We start from the raw sequence: 20677 nt of genomic DNA, 5'->3' as shown, positions 1-20677 counted from the left end.
AACAATAAACGTCACATACGCTTGAAAAAAGACCGAAAAGGCTTGAACTATCCGATTGATAGAAACCCTGTATACTGATAATGCTATTGAGATTTATGGTTCCTCTCAGTGCTGCAACTAGAAATTATTTCATTTGTTCTATTTCCGCATCATCTATTACGTATGCCTATAATGTAGAAGTAGCAGAATGTTGAGGGAAATACAAATAATTATTACATATATTTATCTAGGTATTTTAATAAAAATAAGGGTGTTTGCTGCACAATATGGTAGACCTACAAATATTTTGGCTTGCAAGCTGGTAATAACGCTTCACGTATCTGCCAAAAACGGCTGCAGAATTGTACGTGAGTGAAACACTGCTTGTACTTGCATACCGAAATCGAATCGTAGCAAAGCAGTACGACACATGGAGTTAAAGTTCAGTGTGGAGTCTGAATCAGCAGAGTGCGTTAAATATTATCCCACCGGGGATCGAATCTCAAACCTTCAGTGCAAGAGGCTTTGGAAAAAAAATAAAAAATGAAATCTTTAAGTTTTACGTATCAAGATTATGCTGGCTAGTCTAAAAGAGACGATGATGATGAGAAATGGATGAAATGGTAGAATGAAGAAAGTGGGAGGAAACGGGAGAACCCAGAGAAAAAAACACACACGGTATTTGTTCACCACAAAACTCACTTGGTGCCAGCTCAGATTGAAACAATGGCCTTAAGCATCAAAGCTGAATGCTCTATCACTGAGCCACCGTAACCCCGCAAGAGGTCTTGAGTTCAATCCTATTGCAGAAGCATTGATACCGAAATTCGTATCTTAAGCCATAGGCCCACGTCTCACATTTCCTGTTTAAAAAGACGCTGAACTTCGACAATCTTTACACTTATTGTGTGCTTCATTGCCATCCACTACGAATGAAGAGTTCTTCTTTATTTGTATTATCATATTATCACTCACTATTTCTGAATAAATTTATAGATTAATTTTAAAATATATAAATTTCCCTTAGCACTCTTTTCAAATAGCTACTTACCTTGAGGAACATTCCCTAAATTTGGAGGTGCTGCATATACGGCAGCTATCACAAACAACAAAACAACCAACATCGTGAATTGAAATTTCACTTTGGAGGAAAACTAGCACAGTATTTATAAGTTTCTGTAGATGTGAGACAAGGAAAAAGCAACTTCAAAATAATTATCTAAAAAGGAATAGAATTTTCCACGTTATGAAAGCTCTCTTATTCAACAGGTCTACTTAAAAACGTATTAGAGCTATCATCACATATGCCTCGTTAAACTATCGTCAAATAGAGCATTAAAGATAATGAAATATGCATTCTTTCACACTTAACGTAATAGAGTACTGATAGAATGCTAGAAATTTAGACATGATAAAATATTGACAAGACTTCCAAAGTAATTAGTTTCCCATCAGATAGTTATCTTTTTTGTTCGGGTCAAAATGTCTCCTTTTCCTTCAATTTTATCTTTTTCATAGCAACTTATATTATAGTGAATTAGATTGAACTGAATTTAACGGCCATTTTCAGGACCGAAACTGTAAAAAGTACGAGATGAAAGTAAACGTATTCCATATAGTTTCTAAGTGTAAAATATTTTGTCAATTATATGTAGTCCTTCTTTGCTTATAGCTATACTAACTGTATTATTTGCATAGGTGATCTTGTTATTAATCTGCCTTCCAATTTTGAAATTTACAGTTTAATTAATGATTCCTTCATTAAACATTCATTGTAAATGTTCAATAATTGGAGAGACATGCTGCACCCTTGTCTGACTCCTCTTCCAGTCTCCACCATTCAGGTTTCTCCTTCATTCAAGTACAACTTTAGTCGTTGTCGTAGGTACAGGTTGCAAATGATTCGTCGATCTCCTTAAGTATTTTCAGAAGTTTGGTCCAATTGACTCGGTCGAAAGCTTTCTGTCAGTTAATGAAACACAAACACAGGAACGAAATAAATAAGAGAAAGTGTTTTAAAAGTTGATAGACCGCTCATCTGTGTTGTGAGAGATCCGTGCCTCGATATCTGGCAATATGAGTTTGTGTTGGGCAAAATCAGGAATAAAAAATTGTTAGTATTAGTAGATGGAAAATGATTATTCTAAATGTATTTAAAAAGAGGAAGGAACAATAATTGAAATATTTGTTGAGAAGGAACCGTACCATGAGGGACGTGATATGAGGGACGGTGATAGAACAAAGAGAAAGGGGACGATAGGAAGATACTATTGATGAACGGCGCTGAGAAAAGTATAGATGAAGAGGTTAGCTGAAGACCATAGTCCTTGGAAGTTTTCAGTTGTGGTAATTGATCTTTCATTAAAATATATATATATATATATCGTGATGATAAAGATTATTAATTTAGTACCACATTATAATTTCACCAATTCTTCCATAATCATTCATTTTTGTTAAAATATCGTCTCCTTTAGGCTAATGGGCATAAATGTGTATCGTTAGATTACAGTTATGACACCAGGAGTTCCCCAGGAGAAGATATGGCCAAAACCTCGCCGCCCAAAACCTCGCGGGACAAGACCTCGCCAGGCCAAAACCTCGGGTGGCCAAAACCTCGCCGGCCAAAACCTTTCGTGGACAAAACCTCGCCGCCCAAAATCTCATATGGCCAAAACCCCGCTGCCCGAAACTCGTGACCCAAAATCTTCCCTGTTCAAAACTTCGCCGTCAAAAATCTTACCGACCAAAATTTTGCTTGGCCAAAAACTTATGGAATGAAACCTTTCCTTAAAATTTACCCAATGAGTTTCTTAATATGCAATTCCATATTACAAATGATAATAATAATAATAATAATAATAAAGAAGAAGAAGAAGAAGAAGAAGATACAAAACATCGTGTGTGGGGGCTTTCTTGGGGTATTCGCGTTTCCCCCCACTTTCTTCATTCCATCATTTCCTTCATCCTGATCATCTACATCTCCTCTAACCTACAAGACATAATCGAGGGACGTAAAAACTTAAATATTATTTCATACTTTCATAAATATTATTCAAGCTTGTTACAATTTTCTAAGGCTCCCATCTCAGGCTCAAACCCCATCTATATTGAAAATTTGATCGAGACCGGTCGGGTGGTTCAAAAGTTATTAAGTCACAAACGCAGCCACTTTTATTTTTATGTATTTCTATGTTTCCTCCTTCCCCTCCGCCTTCCCGTCAAAGTGAAATGATAAAAACCATTCCAGGCGGTAAGCTGATCTGTCTTTCAAATTCGATCGAGATTGGTCTCTTGGTTCAAGAGTTATTAAGTTTTATTTATTTTTATATATCTCCCCCTCCGCTTCATTATGCCGTCAAAGTGAAATTACAAAAGACATTCCAGGCCCGAACCTCATCTATGTTGAAAATTTCATCGAGATCGGTCTGGTAGTTCAAGAGGTATGATGTCATAAACATAGTCATTTTCATTTTTATATATACAGGTTTCCAAAACACGCGTTAGAATATTTTCTTGTCATTATTTTAATGTAATTATGTATTAGTACTAAATATATATATATATATATATATATAGTAATATACAGAACATTCTACATTGAAGAAATCGTCGTGAAGAGGTTTTATCCTGACGACATTTCTTCCCAGGCGACACTACATCTTGCTTAATTTAGACCATGCGAGATTCTGTGTCCAGAGATCAGGACCGCGAAGTTTTGGCAGACGAGATTTTGGACCGCGAGGTTTTGGACAGGCAAGGTTTTGGCTAGGCGAGATTTTGGACCGCGAGGTTGTCGCCGCGAGGTTTTGTACCCAAACCCCCCAGGAGGCTAGACGAGAAAGAATTTTCGTGACGGAATACAAGACACAACAGAACTCTTCCTAAAGATAAACGTACACTTTTCAAGAGGAGACATCACTTCCCGACACATTTTCGAGATCAGAGATGGCGTTAATCAATGAAAACTTGACCCACGATTCACTGACTCCGCCAATCGTAACCTATTCTAACCCACGACCCACAATGACCCACCATCCAACGTGATTCAATCTGATCTACCACTCACCATGAAGCACTTCGAACCATCACTCACCATGACTCATACTGAACCAACACCCACCAAAACCCAATTCTGAACCATAATCCATAACTAAAGATCTTACACTTGTAATAAAATAAGGCTATGAAATGATCACTAATTGTAGTTTGAATTTATACGGTCAATCGGTCATACACCACTCTGTTGCAATACCTATGCATTTGACCTTTTAAGATACAAACTGTCATGGGCCAACTGTAAAATATTTGTCATGGGCCAAATTCGATAAATTTCAACATAATTATCATAGTGAATTATATCCTTGTTGAATTACAGATACCTTTTTGTGAAAAATAGGATGAAATTTTTGAATCACAAACTTTATGTTTGGTTTTCACAACTTTAAGGCTTCATTGCCTTATACTATGAACACTCCATATAATAAGTACAAGTTTCGCCAATTACTATAATAGAAAGCACTGGATATAAAAGGCGAAGCAATGTAGTTTTTGTTTCTCAATTAATTCTATTTCAAATGTGGCTGATCTGGACTAACTAACCTAGTTATTCATTTAATAGGTAGGTTATATTTCAAATGAGCACACGAAATTGAAGTTTTCGTCAAAAAGTTCTTAAAATTCTGACTATGTAAAACACTTAAGGATAACTCAAAATAGATAGAAAATTTATTAGCTTGCAATTAGATAAAAAATACGAACTTCCTAGCACCTAACACTAGATAATCTCGAAAAATATTTCTGCAAATGAATAAAATTAGTATGTACTGGAACCAGGTGTTACGAACTTAATCCGTTCTGTAACGCTGCTCATAAAAAAAATAAAAAAATAAAAAAAAAAAAAAACCGAAATTGCTTTATCCATTGAAATTTCTGTCAATACGCACAAAACATGGTACTGCAGATTTTTTTAAAAAATATTATTAAGTAGTACTTTTTCTGTGAGAAGAAAAATATAGGATTGAAATAGAATGATCCTTTTTAAACAAATAACACTAAATTAAACGAAACAGCATGAGAGCTAAACAAGAAAAATAAATTTTGGATTGTCACTATTCATCTCAGCGACTCTAAAAGCTATGGATTCGACATTAATGTCGATCGTTTTCGATTATTTTTACATATCAATCCACTACCAATTACTCATGTATAGAAAGCGCCCCCCCCCCTATAAAATATAATTTTAAAATGATGCTAGAACACGTTCTGTTTATTTTAAATAAAGAGTGCTGAATTTCAGTTTCCTAAGTTGAATGCTTCGTGAGATACACAATTTTCTTAGTAGATAATTTATTATACCTCTTGCATATTTTACGTAACAAATGTTTTGTAAAGAAACAATTCTGGGTACGTTATCTTCTATTATAAATAAAATAAAGAGTTTGTTTATGTGTTTGTCTGTCTGTCTATCTGTGTGCGGCCTGGGGACCAGACGAGTGGTTCGAGAGTTTCCAAATTTTGGTCAAGGGTACCTTGGCCCAGGCCCAAGATCAAGACGAAGCATTTTTTTTTTTATTTATTTCGAACCAGGGGGTCTCAGGGGGTGCGTTTACCGGAACCGGCTTGGGAACCAGACAAATTGACCGAGTGTTACCAAACTTTAGTCACGAACACGTTGGTCCAGGTTCCAGACCAAAGTTAAACGTTTTTGTCAAAATTCGAACCAGGGAGTCTCTGGGGGTCGTTTACCGGGACATGTAAAAGTAATAGGAAATGACCGATATTAGTGTCAAATCCATAGTTTTCGCGGTGGCTGAAATCAATGGTGACATTTCCATTAGCTATGACTTGCAAATTCAGTTACAATTGTATACGGGCCGGGAGTCAGCAGGGAGGAGGGATATCGAGACATGTAAAAAAAAAAAAAAAAAAAAAAAAAAGCTCAAAATGACCGATATTAGTATCAAATCCATAGTTTTCGCGGTCACTGAGATCAATGGTGATACTCCCACAGGCATTGACTTCCAAATGCAGCCCCCGTGCGAAGCATGGGTATATTCAACTAGTTTCTTAATAAAACCCTTGATCTCAAATTGCATTGTCTAACATTAAATCTATTTTTTAAAAAAAGACAATTATTCATTATTCCGTTTTTTGAATTATGTAAAAAAATTCTGATTTAAACTTTTACGTCTATCAATCAATGACATGCAATTAAACACTTTTAATAATTTGACATATGAAATTGTTTTGGATAAAGCCGATTCATGATATCTCTTATAATAGGGATATCGTAACAACTTCTGTTTAATAGTTCGTAATTATAGTGCAGTAATGAATAATTATTTATGATTTTAATAAAAAATAAAGCAACATAAGAAAATTATTACCAAGAAGCCTTTGTTGTTATGAAATTTTAGTCGGTCAGATCATTACGTAAAGGAATTAGAGGGAAAATGATTCTACACAGTGCACAGGTATTAGGGACTTTCACAAAGATATTCCGCCTTATGCAGAGTCGTTTTGACGTATGATTAGCGTTATACTAAAGGTCTCAATACTGCAGGAAACATATGTTAGTTGAAATGTTTAATATGGCACTAATCACGCGTCAGAACGACTCTAGGTAAGGCCTATTAAGTTTAAAGAAGAGAAAAATACATATTTCCGAGATGACCATACAATTCACACTTCATGCACAGTTCCAATAATGACTAAAAACGAAAGAAAACTCCAAGTATGAACCTGCGCTTGGAGCAATTCTATTAGCAATATTACAACGCATTTTCTCATACGTTGCCTTCGTAGTCAAGTGGTTTTAGTATTACTGTTGAAATTAGAATCACTGAGCGACAGTTCGACCCCGACTCCAGAAAGTTTATTCATTCAATATAGGAAAGAAACTTCTTTTAGAAAAACATAAACTTCTGTCTTGAAGTGCTTGGGAAAGCAAAATCAGATGAACAGTCACGCTTAAAACCTTAGTCACGTTTATTAGCCGTGTCCATCTGTGTTTCCAGAATTTTTGGTCAGGAAGATTATTTTATACATATCAAAAAAAAAAATTAAAAAAAAAAAAAAAAAACATAGATAGATAAAATGGGGATGAAAACAAGGTTGTAACCATATTAATGACAACGACTCTTATCTTCATAGTTCGTACTAAAGCCGTGCCTTATGATTAATCTTAGTTTAACAGTTGTACAGACAGTAAGCACTCTATTGAGAAACCGTTTCTTATCTGTGCACCGAGACAATATTTTCTTAGAAATGAGATTTGGCAATTCTCATTCATAAGGAAAGTAACAGTATATTTTCTCGTTCCACTTTAGATAACCTTACCTACTTTTCTTCATTTCTCATTAATGAGAGTTTCAAATTCTTGTTTCTAAGAAAAGATATTTTTGGTGCACAGATAAGAAATGGTTTCTCAGATTTAAGAAAATATTTTTAACAGTGTAAGTCAGCTCGATTACTGTTGCTTCACTGCTCTGCTCACAATGCTGGAATATATATAGTCGCGTTATTATGTGGGAAATGTATAATTCTGGAAATTACGAAATTTTTTATGTTCACTTCCTGAATTCGATTCTAGGGCCTTTTCCTCACAAGTTTTGTACTTAAACCACTACACTAATTTTTGATTCGTTTATAACATAAGGGAAAATTAGTTTGAAGTGTATGTAGAAATTTGCATGGTTCACTAAAGTAGTTACTTTAAACTGAAAAGTGTATTGTGGAAGATTTAGGGATTTCTTTGCAATTCAGTTTATCTTGCGAGCACCAGATAATGTTTTATTTATTATATTGGTTAAATTAATAGGAAGAGGAAACTGAAGATCGAGAAACGTGTGAGAAACATTTCCAGGCCCAAATCTAAAATTAAAAAAAAAAGTCCTCATTAGTCCCAGGACCTGCCGAAAGCAAAATACTTAATAATAATAATAATTAGGTAAAATATTATGGGGAAAAGCTAAATAAAATAAGAAAAACAAGAAGTAATCATTATATAATTAAATATTCTAGAAGAGAAATAAATGTTCGTAAATGCTCTTTTTCTTGAAGCTTTTGTACTTAGTGTCTAAAATAATCCGAAGCTTCCTACTCCACTGAGAATTTGACCCGAGACCACAGAAAACCAATTCCCATGAAATTCATTGCAATGTTTCATACTGCATATTGATGCATATTGATAAGCAGTTGTGAAATTTGTTACAGCAGTTTCACGAAGAAGAAGAACATTAGTCTGTTACCTACGGTTTTCAATCATACGAGGTGTGGCAATTAAATAGCACTGCCCACCTCCTGTCGCGCAGGATCGTAAAGGGAGGTAGCTAATGATGTGTTGTTGATTTCGAACCTTCATGAGCAGCCACGTTTGTTTCATGATTTTGAAAGCTTTTCTTTTCTTTGCAGGCTTGCTTGAAGAGGACAGTGTTCTGTGCTAATGCTGGAATCATGGTGAACAGTAAAGTTGAGCAGCGCATTAACATCAAACTTCTGGTGAAATTTAAAAAAAAAGACGACGGAATGTTGTGCAATGTTAAAAGAGGTGTACGGTGATAATGCTATGTCACGTGCGCGAGTTTTCGAATGGCACAAACGATTTTTAGAAGGTAGGGAGGGGGTTGAAGATGATGAACGACTCGGCCGCCCTTTGAGTTCAAGATCTGACGAAAATGTTCAAAAAATTAATAAACTTGTGCGGAAAGACAGACGTCTGAGCATTTGGATGATACCAGACATGACGAACATTAACAAAGATACAGTAAGACAAATTTTGCATGACAATTTAAACATTACAAAAGTTTGTGCAAAAATTGTCCCAAAGAACCTCTCTCAGGAACAAAAATGCATTCGAAAGACCATTTGCTGTGACGTTGTGGAACGACTCAAAGCAGAACCAGACTTGCTAACACGTGTCATCACATGTGATGAAACATGGATGACCTGGAGACTAAACGTCAATCCATGCACTGGAAGACTCCCACATCGCCAAAAATAAAAAAAAAAGCACGAATAAGCAAATCGAAAGTGAAGGCAATGCTCATCGTTTTTTTGATATCAGGGGGTATCATCATAACTGAATGGATCAAATGGTGAATTAGACCTACTAGAAAGTAGTCCTAATCAAGCTGAGGGAAAGAATAAGGAAGAAGAGACCGAATTTATGGAAGAACGATCCACGGATCCTCCACCAAGACAAGCGTCTGCCCATAATACCCTTTCTGTGAAGCAGTTTTTAGCATCCAAGTGCATTCCTGTGCTCAACCGTCCTCCGTATTCCCCAGACCTGGCTCCCTGTGACTTTTATCTATTCCCAAATGTGTAAAGTGCATTGAAGTGAACACATTTTCAGTCTGTGGAAGAGGTGAAACGAAAAACGGCAGAGTTGATGAACAGGGTGACATCTGATGACCTAAAGCATTGCTTTGAACAATGGAATGCACGTATGCAGCGGTGTATAGATAGGGGAGGGGGAGTATATTGAAGGGGATAACAGTCAATTGTAACTTTCTTTGCTAAACATCATATTTATGACACCACTCTCGTCATTTAATTGCCACACCTCGTATACTATTTGTTTTCCATATTTGGCTTTTCCGGATAATATTTAAATATCATAAACTATATAGCCTACTAAAAAGAAAACTCAGAATACTGTAATTATGTATTTATGAGCATAACTCTAACTCCAGCATAACTCTAAAACACATGAAGTAATGTCATCTAACATTCAACTTACACTACACACATATCTACAATCTGGAAACGAATATTGTGGTCGTTGGACACCCCTAGAGGCAGGGATTGTAAGGGGAACCATGTAAAAATAATCGAGAATCAACGATATTTGGGTCACGTCCATGGTTTTCGGGACCACTGAGATGAATAGTGACACTCTCGATTACACTGAAACCTAAGTTTAGTCGAATAAAACGAATAGGGCCTCAGAATCTTCTGGAACCATGCAGTAGTATATATAGTACTAATAGTAGTAATGGTAGTTATCGTTGTAGTAGTAGTTGTTGTTGTAGTGACGGTAGTAGTTGTAGCGGTAGTGGATTGTGTAAATTTGAGAGGAAATTCGATTTCAACTGTCGAACCTGAAATCTGTGTCGCATTAAAGCGCCCCTCTCACTAATAATACTAAACTAAGTATGTTAAGTTTTGTGAGTTCTAATCAGTGCCATATCCGTTGATGAATGTTCCACAATTTTAGAGTAAATTCCATGACATTTGAAGTGAAATAATTAAAAGGATGGGATCGACAGCTAAAAGTCCCTTTGAAAGAAGATAACAAGAACAAACAGGAGTCATCTTCCAGAATTAAAAATACTCCTTTTCCTCTTTAGAGTACTGCTCAATACAGAATATTCTGACGAAAAGTTGGAGAAACATTCTCTCAGCTATGGACTAATAATATTTTCAAATCTGAATAATACTTTAAAACATTTAGAAAAAATAAAGTTATGAAAGAGCTAAACAATTATAATTGTACTACTTTTCTTCTCTTTTCCGATTACCTCATATATTCCTATACCTACTGTAAAGTAGCTGTGTGTTAGATGTAAAGTAACCATAAAATAATTGTGTAAATTACTAACTTAATTCGCTAAATTGTATTATTTTATTAAATTGCATTTATTAACAACAAAACTATAAACTCTCTTTAAAATTCATCGAAAAAAAAACTTCTATTGAAATTGTACATTTTCAGACAGCCTCTGTAAACATATATTTATTAATAAACACAACTAATTTTCTGATTGCCTTTCCGCATACCTTCAAGCATAGCCTAATACTTTTCCATTTATTAAACTCCAAAGTGATTATTTTTCAGCCAAACAAAACTACGAAAAACACATCAACAAAAGGTATTCCCCACAAAATTAAAAAAGGTGCAAAATAATTAAAGGCAAGCAAATCCCACCATTAAAAGACAACCAACTCCATGTCCAAAAAATACCATTCTGCCAGTTCATTGCCGCAAACACTTTTGAGTTTGTCAGCAAAATAATAAAATAAAGGTAAAAAATAAATACTATCGCAAAGACGTATCACAAAAAAAAGTTCAACGCCCCTAGCAATCCAACAGAATTAAGTTTCAGTTGTTGGCCGTTACAAAACATTCAAGTTCCTCCAGGGAAAACCCTTCATCATTCAAATAACCAAAACAACACCAATCATAACAAAATATCAGGCTAATTCTCTTCCTTCATTTCTTAATTATATCCTTTCTCTTTCTCACCTATTTCCCACAACTAGTCATTTTTCAAAATTAGAAACATTTAAACTTTATCTAAATTCAACCACAATTTTACAGTTAAGTATCGTGTTGTGCATCAGTTTCATCCCCATTTGGTTGCATTCATTTAATAAGTATTCTAAGCTACAACTTATGGCTCACCACCGGCACACTACTATATTATCTTCCCATATCATACATTTTCATTTCTTCTTATGTTATACCTAATTGACTGTCATTTAAATCTTTTTACTTTATCGATTGTATCTGTAACTCCGGTAATTTTCCTCTTCTTATTAAGAATTTCAGAGTTTATAACCCTCTCTGTTCTGACACTATGTTGAAACTAATTCCTTTATTTATTAAAAGTCTTTCTTAGAAAGCATTACGTAAAGCTAGTCTTTGTGTCGAAAATATAAAAGGGACTGCGTTCTTTACTCATATCTTTTACAAGGAACATTTCCTAACGATCCTCCATGGCTCAGGTTAAAGTGAGAGTTTACAACACGCAGGTTCTCACGATCGAATCCTATCCAAGTTAGTTTGCTTTTCCGCTTTCATTGAAACGGTGAAAGTGACTTATAAATACCTTTTTCCTTGCCATACCTAAAAAGGAAAATAACGGAAGTAAATACCTAGCTCTGGAAAGAACTGTTTATATGTAGATATTTAATAGGAGTCCCAGTAGCCTCCTATATTTATTACTACCTGGAGCCTTTTTGGCATGTTTTCTGTAAATCTATGAAGACAGTGATGACTGAGAGCGAATTCTTTCCAGCATCTGCAATGATGTTCCATAAAGCAGTCTCTGTGGGTGGAGACGGATTAGGCCAGTTCACCCTTATCACCCTTTTGACATCTGCCTATATTGTTTCAATTATATTCATATCGGCTTCACGCGGAGGTCAATCTAGAACCTTTAGATCAGCCTGCTGCGAGAAACAATTCTGAACTAGTAGACACATACGGAGCGAAGACCTGTCGTGCTGGAATTGGATTACTCACTCGGGATAGAAAATACACAGAAAAAAACATAACATCCCGAAGGATTTGTAAATATTGCTCACCTTTAATATACTTCTGTACCCTATGGAGTCTCCAAGACACTGTGATATAATGATAACCCCATGCAGATTCCGATACGCAACCACAGTGACATTGTGGAAAAGATATTTGGGATCATGCCTGGAGTCTCTCGGACGATGCGCGACTACTGGACTGTTATTTGAGGAAGAAATCTGCACTCGCCCATGTAGACAACATTTCTCCAACCAAGATTCACATTTTTCTGCAAATTCAAGCCGTCGTCTTTTATGCTCTTCAGGAGAAATTCGTTCACAAAAATACGACGGACTTAAAGATTAGCTTCCATAAGACGTCATATTGCAGTATCTCGCGAACTTGCTAAAAGCTGATTCCTGCCGAAGTTATCTTGCGGTTATGTGGGGATGACGTTGAGCTTCAGCAATAAGAGTAGCATCTCGCTTTTGTAATGCCACACAACGTTTTACGCAACTTGCATTCATACTTTCTCCAGTCCCTCGAAAGTGTTTTATCCACCTCTGTGCTGCACTTGTTAGAACTTCACATCTTTCTCCATCTTGTAAAGCGCAATAACCTTCCTAGCTTAACAATCTATTTTCACTATCCAGCCATTTCAGACTTGTGCCCTTTACAAGAGTTACACCTTGAATGAACACCCACTATTAGTTAAAACTGTGAAACGTCATGTGCGATTGGTTGCTCCAACAGCTCTTAAAATAATAGTTTTTATTTGCTGACAACCCTTATTTCGATATGTGCTGTTTGAGTTGAAGCGAATACTGCACAACTATTTACTGAGTGCTAAGATCTAATGTAATAATCTGTTCAACTTTCCTTGAGGCAGCTTTACACTAACAGACTCTTTATATTGACGTTGTACGTAACTCTAGTGCACAAGACAAGTTTAGTGGGAATATTTCTAATATAATGTACTATTCTGTGACTGCTGGCTCAGGAAGGTTTCCAGTTTTGTTTGTTTCCTCTGTATTTCGCACTGCTTTCTTTAAAAGTAAGAGCTCTCTGTTTTGGCCGGTATAAAGAAATTAATTCATTCTATTACTACTCTTTGCAACGTTCAACGTTTATGCCACAGATAAAATTTTTCACTAAAGCTAAACAAACATCTGTTTCACAGAGAAAACAATATGTAAAGTTCTACAGACCGGTTTCAGAATTTAATATATTTTATATACTACACGTGATATACAGTACTATGTTTGTAGAGAAAAAGAGGGACATAATTACTGCTTTCCCTGACTGGGAAAAGCAGTTTCCACTCCTTTAGAAATTTAATAATTCTCATAGATATGACCAGTTTCGCAATATTCCTTCTATAATACTGCAATTATCATTTGACTGTCAAGTAATACAATAATTGAAAATAATTCCGGAGTGGGAACAGAACCGCCACTCTTCACTACTATATCAAACGTCTTGCTAATCGCACTTGACATCACAAGTAACTTATAAAGCAAGTGCGTTTTAATACTTTTATTAGAAATGATCTAGGCATACATATCCACCTGGAGTAAAAGTAATTTGTTTTGTATTCTTATTACTTTATTATATTGAATATATTCTCATGTGTCACTAGTTGGAATCGAACCCGGATACGGACACACGCATATACCCAGTTTTGTAGTTCGGAAATTAATGAACATAGTTTAATTATGGGGGCTATAGAGTATATGATCTTAATGAACTACCCATTAATTTCAGATAGTTGCAAGAAATGCATCAAGTTGGTAATGTCTTAATTCACTAAATAAAAACTAGATACATCACATTAATTTAATATCCAAAACTGGTCAATTAAGAATAAGACTGACGACAAGAAAGATTTGCAGTTAAAGTTGAATATGGGCAATGTGTTTATGAAGTCATGGACCACCTCTGTACTCACCAAAATTCGTTCAGCATGGATAACGGAGAAGTTCTTGTCTTTTCTTTAGATACTAGCACATTGTCACTAGTTCTCTACCATTTTAGTCTACCTACCTTCTCTTGCTAGTTTTGATGGTGTGAATATTATTTTTTCGCTTACTTTAAACAATTAGAAGAATTTTCTTGATGGCTTGAAGTAGGAAGCGTCAATAGTTTTGAATTAACACATGAGTATTATTTCTTATTAGAGGGAATGTTCTGTCTGCACACAGAGTTATATGTTAGTACATGATTTCTTTAATTGTTCTGAAGAAATGTGAATGAACTACAGCACCAGTTTGGGATTTGAATTTTTATTTTTCATTTAAAATATGAATAATTTACAAAGTGTGATGAACATGATTAATTAAATATCTTACCCCTTCACCAATTAATTCTCGTCATGTTACAATATTGACTTACTATGCGTAATGAGACTTCCCACAATATATATACATGGTACATATATATCTTGTGTGCTTATTCAAGAAATACGAAGTTTTCTGTTTTATTTTTTGATAAACTTCAGATCTTTGTTCTGTGCGGAGTGACTGTTAGTTTCCCGTAATTTTCCAGTGATTTTCCACTTGGTAATAGTTTTGCACAATTAACGTTTCATATAGATTATTGTTTCTTGTTTCTTAGTTTTCTTTAGTTTTGCAAAAACATTGTACATAATTTTTAGTCCCTGAAGTGTTTTGCAAAGGAAAATAAAGAAGCAATAACACATTAAGAAAATAGGGTTATTGAGGAAAATGTAGGAGTTACATTAAATGCGAATGATGATACACTGACTTCATGCCAAGAAATCGTTTCTCCTATCTCTTTCCTTAACTGTGAAAGTTAGATTAGGATAGACATTCTATAACATATTACATAATTAATGTGTAACATAGATCAGAATTCTAGTAAAGTGTTTGAAACTAAATGAAGCCAGGTATATGATTTTTTTTCTGCTCTAAAATTAGAAAGCAGGGTACGTATCAGCCGCTTGATTAATTTTTTCAACCGCGGTGATCGAGGAGTTTACATAAGAAGTTAAGAATGCAGCGTTATTTTTAAATCCTTCCAGAGTCAACACATCGTTGCTCGCTAGTTTATTGTAATGTTGTATTAAGCAAACGAATAAAGCAAATTCTGTATTGTCATCTCTCACCATGTTTCCTAAATATCTCAGGTTAATATCTGCCATTTCAGGAAGTGGACCTCTGAAACAAAACAAAACAAAACAAAAACAAAAAAAAATCACAACATTTGGGCATTGATTGAAATTACTTTAGTTTGATACAATTGCATCGAACTAAATTTGTGTTAATTGTCCATTTAAATTTTAATTTAATGGTTTGATAGCATGGACTAATCTTAATTATAGTAATCGACAATTTCAGGACTTGATTTAATAGTTACACCAACACACCATAAACTTGGGAAAAAGTTGTGTGTCTACATCAGTGAACGGAAAACAAATTGTAATTTGTTTGATGTCATGCATCAGTTCCGGTTTGCAACACATTTTGAAAGTCGTATAGAGACCTTTGGTAATAGTTTACCAATTGAAATTTTGTTTGAAGAACTTTTACGAATCTCATGGGAGTTGTGAAGAAAAAATAGCATTGATTCTGTGCGGTGAAGAAACGAGTGAAAGTGTGCTTGTGTTCTGTGTTATTAGTTTTCATTGTCTCATACTTCACCAACTTGGCGGTTTCTAATAAAAACAAGAGAAGTTCTGCAAAACATTTTGGCAAGATGGTGGCTACTAATTTTTGTTTTAAATCGCTAGAGAGAGTGAATTGATTTCTCTCATTGCTGAATGATTTCAAGCCCAAGTGTGAAATGTTTTTTTGAAAAATTATTATAGAATATACACACCCTATTCTAAATCTATTAAAAATCTAATATTTGTTATCAAAACTGTCAAACATATTTTCTTAATCGCTGCGGACAAACCTAAGCTCATTCTATCTTTGTTGACTAATTTTAAAATAAAGCATTGGAGATCACGGCGAAGCTTAAGAAGGAAAATAGAGTAAAATAGTGCATCAAAATCTAACATTTTTTCAAGAATCTAATTTATTATGGAACATATTTTTCAATTCTGGGGAATAAGGAAATTCACCATCTGTTTTCAACCAAAAATGCTTTACTGATTTTCACTCCATCGAAATGGATCATTAGAAAGCCTGAAACGAAATATACGCCCAATTACTTCAAAACCAAACATAAATATATATATATATTTAGTTTTAAATACCGTGGTTCTAAAGTGTTATTATTTATCATTTATCTAGAAGAAATAGGAAAGAAGAGCTTACATAATGAAGACAGCTTATTAAGACAACAGTCCGCACAAGATAAGCTTATTAAGACAACACTCATGCCGTAGATGTCAAATGTAGAAGCCAGTAAAGGAAAAAAATACAAGAGGGGAAGAGTTTTCGATACTAACTAACTCTATGGCCTATGGAGCCCCACAAAAGCTCTCCACTTACTTCTCTCCTTAGCCAATTGGATCCAAATTGTACTTTGTATTCCTATCTCTGCGAGATCTATCTTAATATTGTCCTTCCGTCTGTGCCTAGTTCTTCCTAATGGTTTTCGATACTAGGGTTGAAATTACTATTATTGGTGAAATGAAGTGCGAATGTGAAGTAAACGCAAGGATAGGAATGGCGAAAGAAGTATTAAGAAAGAGGGGAAGTTTATTTTGTAGGTTTAGAAAAATGTTTAGAAAAAGGATTCATAAAGTTTAGTATTATTTGATATGCAGGAAAAACAATGGCATTACACAAAATCGATGAAAGAAATATGGAAGCTTTTGAAATCTGCGACTGAAAAAGAATTGCGAGAATTAGCTAGGTTGAACGAAAAGAAAAATGAAAAAATTAAATCTTTGAGTTTTACGTCCCACTATTATGCCGGTTAGGCTAAAGGAGACGGTGAACGAAAAGAGAATGAGAAAGTTTTAGAAATAGTGGTGGAGAGAACAAGTTCAGATGTAATTGAAAAGGCTAAGAGAAACTATATGGAACTAGCGCTTGAAAGGAACTGTCATGCTCGAGGGTACGGTGGCAGGAAAAAGAAGAAGAGCGGAAAAACAATAATAGTGATAGACGGTATTAAAGCACAAAAGTCAAATATGAAGACGAAAAGGTTATTTGAAAACTATGAAGAATGGAAGATTCTTAGTTGCAGCAAGTGATCTGCTACAACGATAGAATACCTATGATGACGATTGACAAAATATTTATGAAAAATGTTTTACCATAACTAAAATCTGCTTCTAATATAAATACCAACTTACCCAGCATTGCCAATAAAGGTGTTCTGTTCGAAACATGAAATTCGCCATGCGTAGACTGTTCATTTAGATTTTCCTTATTTTCTTCCTCCAAGGAATTTGTTTTATTCCTGAATATCTCCATAATTGCTATATTTCTGTCTGGATCTTGAGTCAGGAAATATTGTAAATTATTAGCGGACGAAAGATTTGTAAAATTTTTAATTTGACACACAAAAAAGCCTTCTTCTATATCATTCTGTATTTTTGAATGTGGATACCCTTCAGACTGTAGATCAAAGTCTACTGCTTCGAGGAAATTGGAATTGAGGTCTACGAACGGAAATCCCTGGTCTGTGTTCTTATTCTTGATTGTTTGTAAAAAAAAAAAATCAATGATTCCTTGGACCAGTGAGTTTACGTCTTTATCTGAAAAATAAGTTTTAAAAGAAAAAAATAAAATTTAAAATGTGTTGAACGTATATTGGATGAAGAGTATGAGTACTGTAAAACTTGTTAACTTATCCATTTCTCTAAGATCGCTACATTACATGAACTTACATTTTATCATAACTCATGCAAAGCATGTTATCTGTACGGGAAGGTATAAGAAAATTTCAATTATCCAGCAGAAGTTATCGACTCATTTAAATCAACTTTTCTTGTGTAAGCATTAGACCTAACAAGAAAATTTTGAAGAAAATTATTAATGTAAGGCAGTTATTTTATATACAGGTGGCGCTAATTGTCAATAAGGTGCACGATGAAGAATATAGAAGCTCGTAGTGTGGTTTAAGTGTCTGCAATTGAAAGGTTACAACACACTGCACTTAGGACCACCACCATTATGAGGGCCACTTCAGACAACCACCATTGGCTCACTCAAGAACCAATCATCGTCAGTGCCACTAGTTCTTCATATAAATGCAAAACATCAGGACCACCACTCAGTTTCATCTCTGAGAGCTAACAGACATACATCACGAAGGTGGGACAGTTGCTCTTCAACATCAGCTCCTATGCGTGTACTACTAATGCTTATTCAGCTCAAATAAGAGGCAGGGGTTCTCAACTGAAATCCGGAACTCTATACCTGTAGACCCGTCAGATACCAGAAGAAGAAGAAGAAGAAGATTCATGATGAAATGAAGACTATGTATCTTAATGATTGCCCGCTTCATGACCTTGTCGTCAAGTGGAAAAGGAATTTTCGAACAGGTCACATGTCCCTTACAGATGGGTCAAGACCTGAACGACAACGACAGAGTAAGGAAACTCGAGGAGGTCGTTCTGGAAGATTGGCTAAGAACCATCCATATCATTGTGCAGAATAATGGATTCAGTTATACTAGTAGTCAAGAATAAATCATGAAGAATTTCACATGTATAAGGTATCAGCACGTTCGGTTCTGTGATTGTCATTCTTCAAAGACATATATGGCGTGACATGTTGAGTTCCTTTTCTTCACTGAGAATAGAGAGTGTATAATTTATAATCAATTTCGTACGAATATAGCAAGTACCAAGTAACAGCGTCACGTGTGCACCAGGTAACGAAATTTCGTTGTTATTTTATCAAAATTATTCTTTAAACAGGAAGGGATGATAATTTCTACCACTTCCTGTTTTAGTACAGAGGTAAGAGCGGAAATAAAATATAATTTGGAACAACTAATTGAGTACAGAAAATCACCTCTCGCAATGCATTTCAGTTTTCACTCTATAGTAATCAACGTTAACACCGGAAGTAGTTGATTTCTGACTCTTCCGGTTTTAATACGGTGTTTTGCGCAATTATGACACAACAAGGTTATGATAGATATGTTATGAGGGAAATCCGAGTAGCTACTAAAAACATGAAATGCTCGCATGTAGGGATGCGCACGAGTCGAGTCGAGTCGAGATTTAAGCCTGTCTCGACTCGTCTCGAGAAAATGTTGTCTCGACTCGAAAATATGTTGCTGTCTCGACTCGACAGTCTCTACCTCGACTCGACTCGAATTCGAGTCGAGACAAAATATACGAGTTAAAATATACACACACATTAGCCATACCATTATGACTAACTACCTAATTGTTAGTATGTCCACCTTTTGGCACGAATAACAACGGCAATGCGTCTTAGCATGGTCGCAATGTTCCTCGGTGGGTCGCTGGAGAGAGTTGGCACCACATATCCACACACAAGTCATCCAATTCCCGTAAATTCCGCGAAGGGGGTGATGCGCCCTCACGTGACGTTCAATCACATCCCAGATGTGATCGATTGGGTTCAGATCCGGAGAGTTTGGGGGCCAGCACATCACTTGGAACTCGCTCCTGTGTTCCTCGAACTACTCCATCATACTCCTGGCTTTGTGACATGGTGCATAATCTTGTCGAAAAATACCACTACCGATGGGAAACATGGCCGTCATGAAGATGTGTACGTAGTCTGCAAGCAGCGTGCGACGCCATGGCCGTCATGGTGCCTTGCTCGAGCTCCACTAGACACAATGGATGCTAACCTGAATATTCCCCAGGTAATAATTAAGCCGCAGCCAGTTTGTCTCCGTCCCGCAGTACAGATGTCAATTAGCTGTTCCCTTGGAACACGGCGTATTCGCACCCTCACATCGTCATGATGAAGAAGATATTGGGATTCATCAGACAATGCAACGCTCTGACATTGTGCCAAGGTCTAGTGGCGATGGTCACGTGTTCATTTCAATTGTAGTTGCCGATGTCGTGGTGTTAACATTTGCCATCGTTAGGAGTGTTCGGTGCACTGTGTGTTCGGACTATTGTTATGAAGGCCTGTGAAAAAACTGAAATTTTGGGTAAAAAAAAAAACATTTTTTACGGTTTTTCCGAGCTGGGGAAAAAACGGAAAATTTGGGTATTATCAGAATCATCATTTTTGTTAATCACAGAATCATTTTAGTTAATATGTTAAAGCAAACCTATATTTCATAGAGATATCTTCATTGTTCTATGTAAAATTCCGGAAATTTTGAAACCATTAGAAAAAAACATTTGTTCGGACATATTGGCAAAAACAGGAAAATATAGTTTAAAAACTATTTGTTGGCCTGATGTTAGCAATCTTACTTGCTGTAACATGTCTGCAACATATATAGTGGTAAGTCGAAAATCCGAAGTAATTGGGACCACAGGTAGTTCGAATTTTCAGATTGTTCGGATTTTCGAAAATGAGCAAGAAAATG

At 35.5% G+C, this 20677-nt stretch overlaps 1 protein-coding gene across 3 annotated transcripts in view; it reads right to left on the bottom strand.

Annotated features, from left to right (window-relative positions):
• The window catches only part of LOC145683683 (uncharacterized), a 51717-nt gene that overhangs the window by 14841 nt on the left and 16199 nt on the right, over nt 1-20677 (bottom strand). Inside the window, exon 2 of one of the 3 annotated variants that reach the window (XM_081755037.1) lies at nt 17496-17900. The exons of 1 other annotated variant lie outside the window; for it this stretch is intronic. In XM_081755037.1, the coding sequence (XP_081611163.1) occupies nt 17496-17900 (405 nt within the window). Of the gene's footprint in view, nt 1-1030; nt 1201-17495; nt 17901-20677 lie in introns of those variants that run through there. One more of the 3 variants, XM_081755038.1, reaches the window with a different exon arrangement.

The sequence above is a fragment of the Thermobia domestica genome, chromosome 4 (genome assembly GCF_964235325.1).
Source record: "Thermobia domestica chromosome 4, izTheDome1.hap1.1, whole genome shotgun sequence".
Taxonomy (NCBI): Eukaryota; Metazoa; Arthropoda; class Insecta; order Zygentoma; family Lepismatidae; genus Thermobia; species Thermobia domestica.
This window is presented reverse-complemented; position numbering and strand designations above follow the sequence as displayed.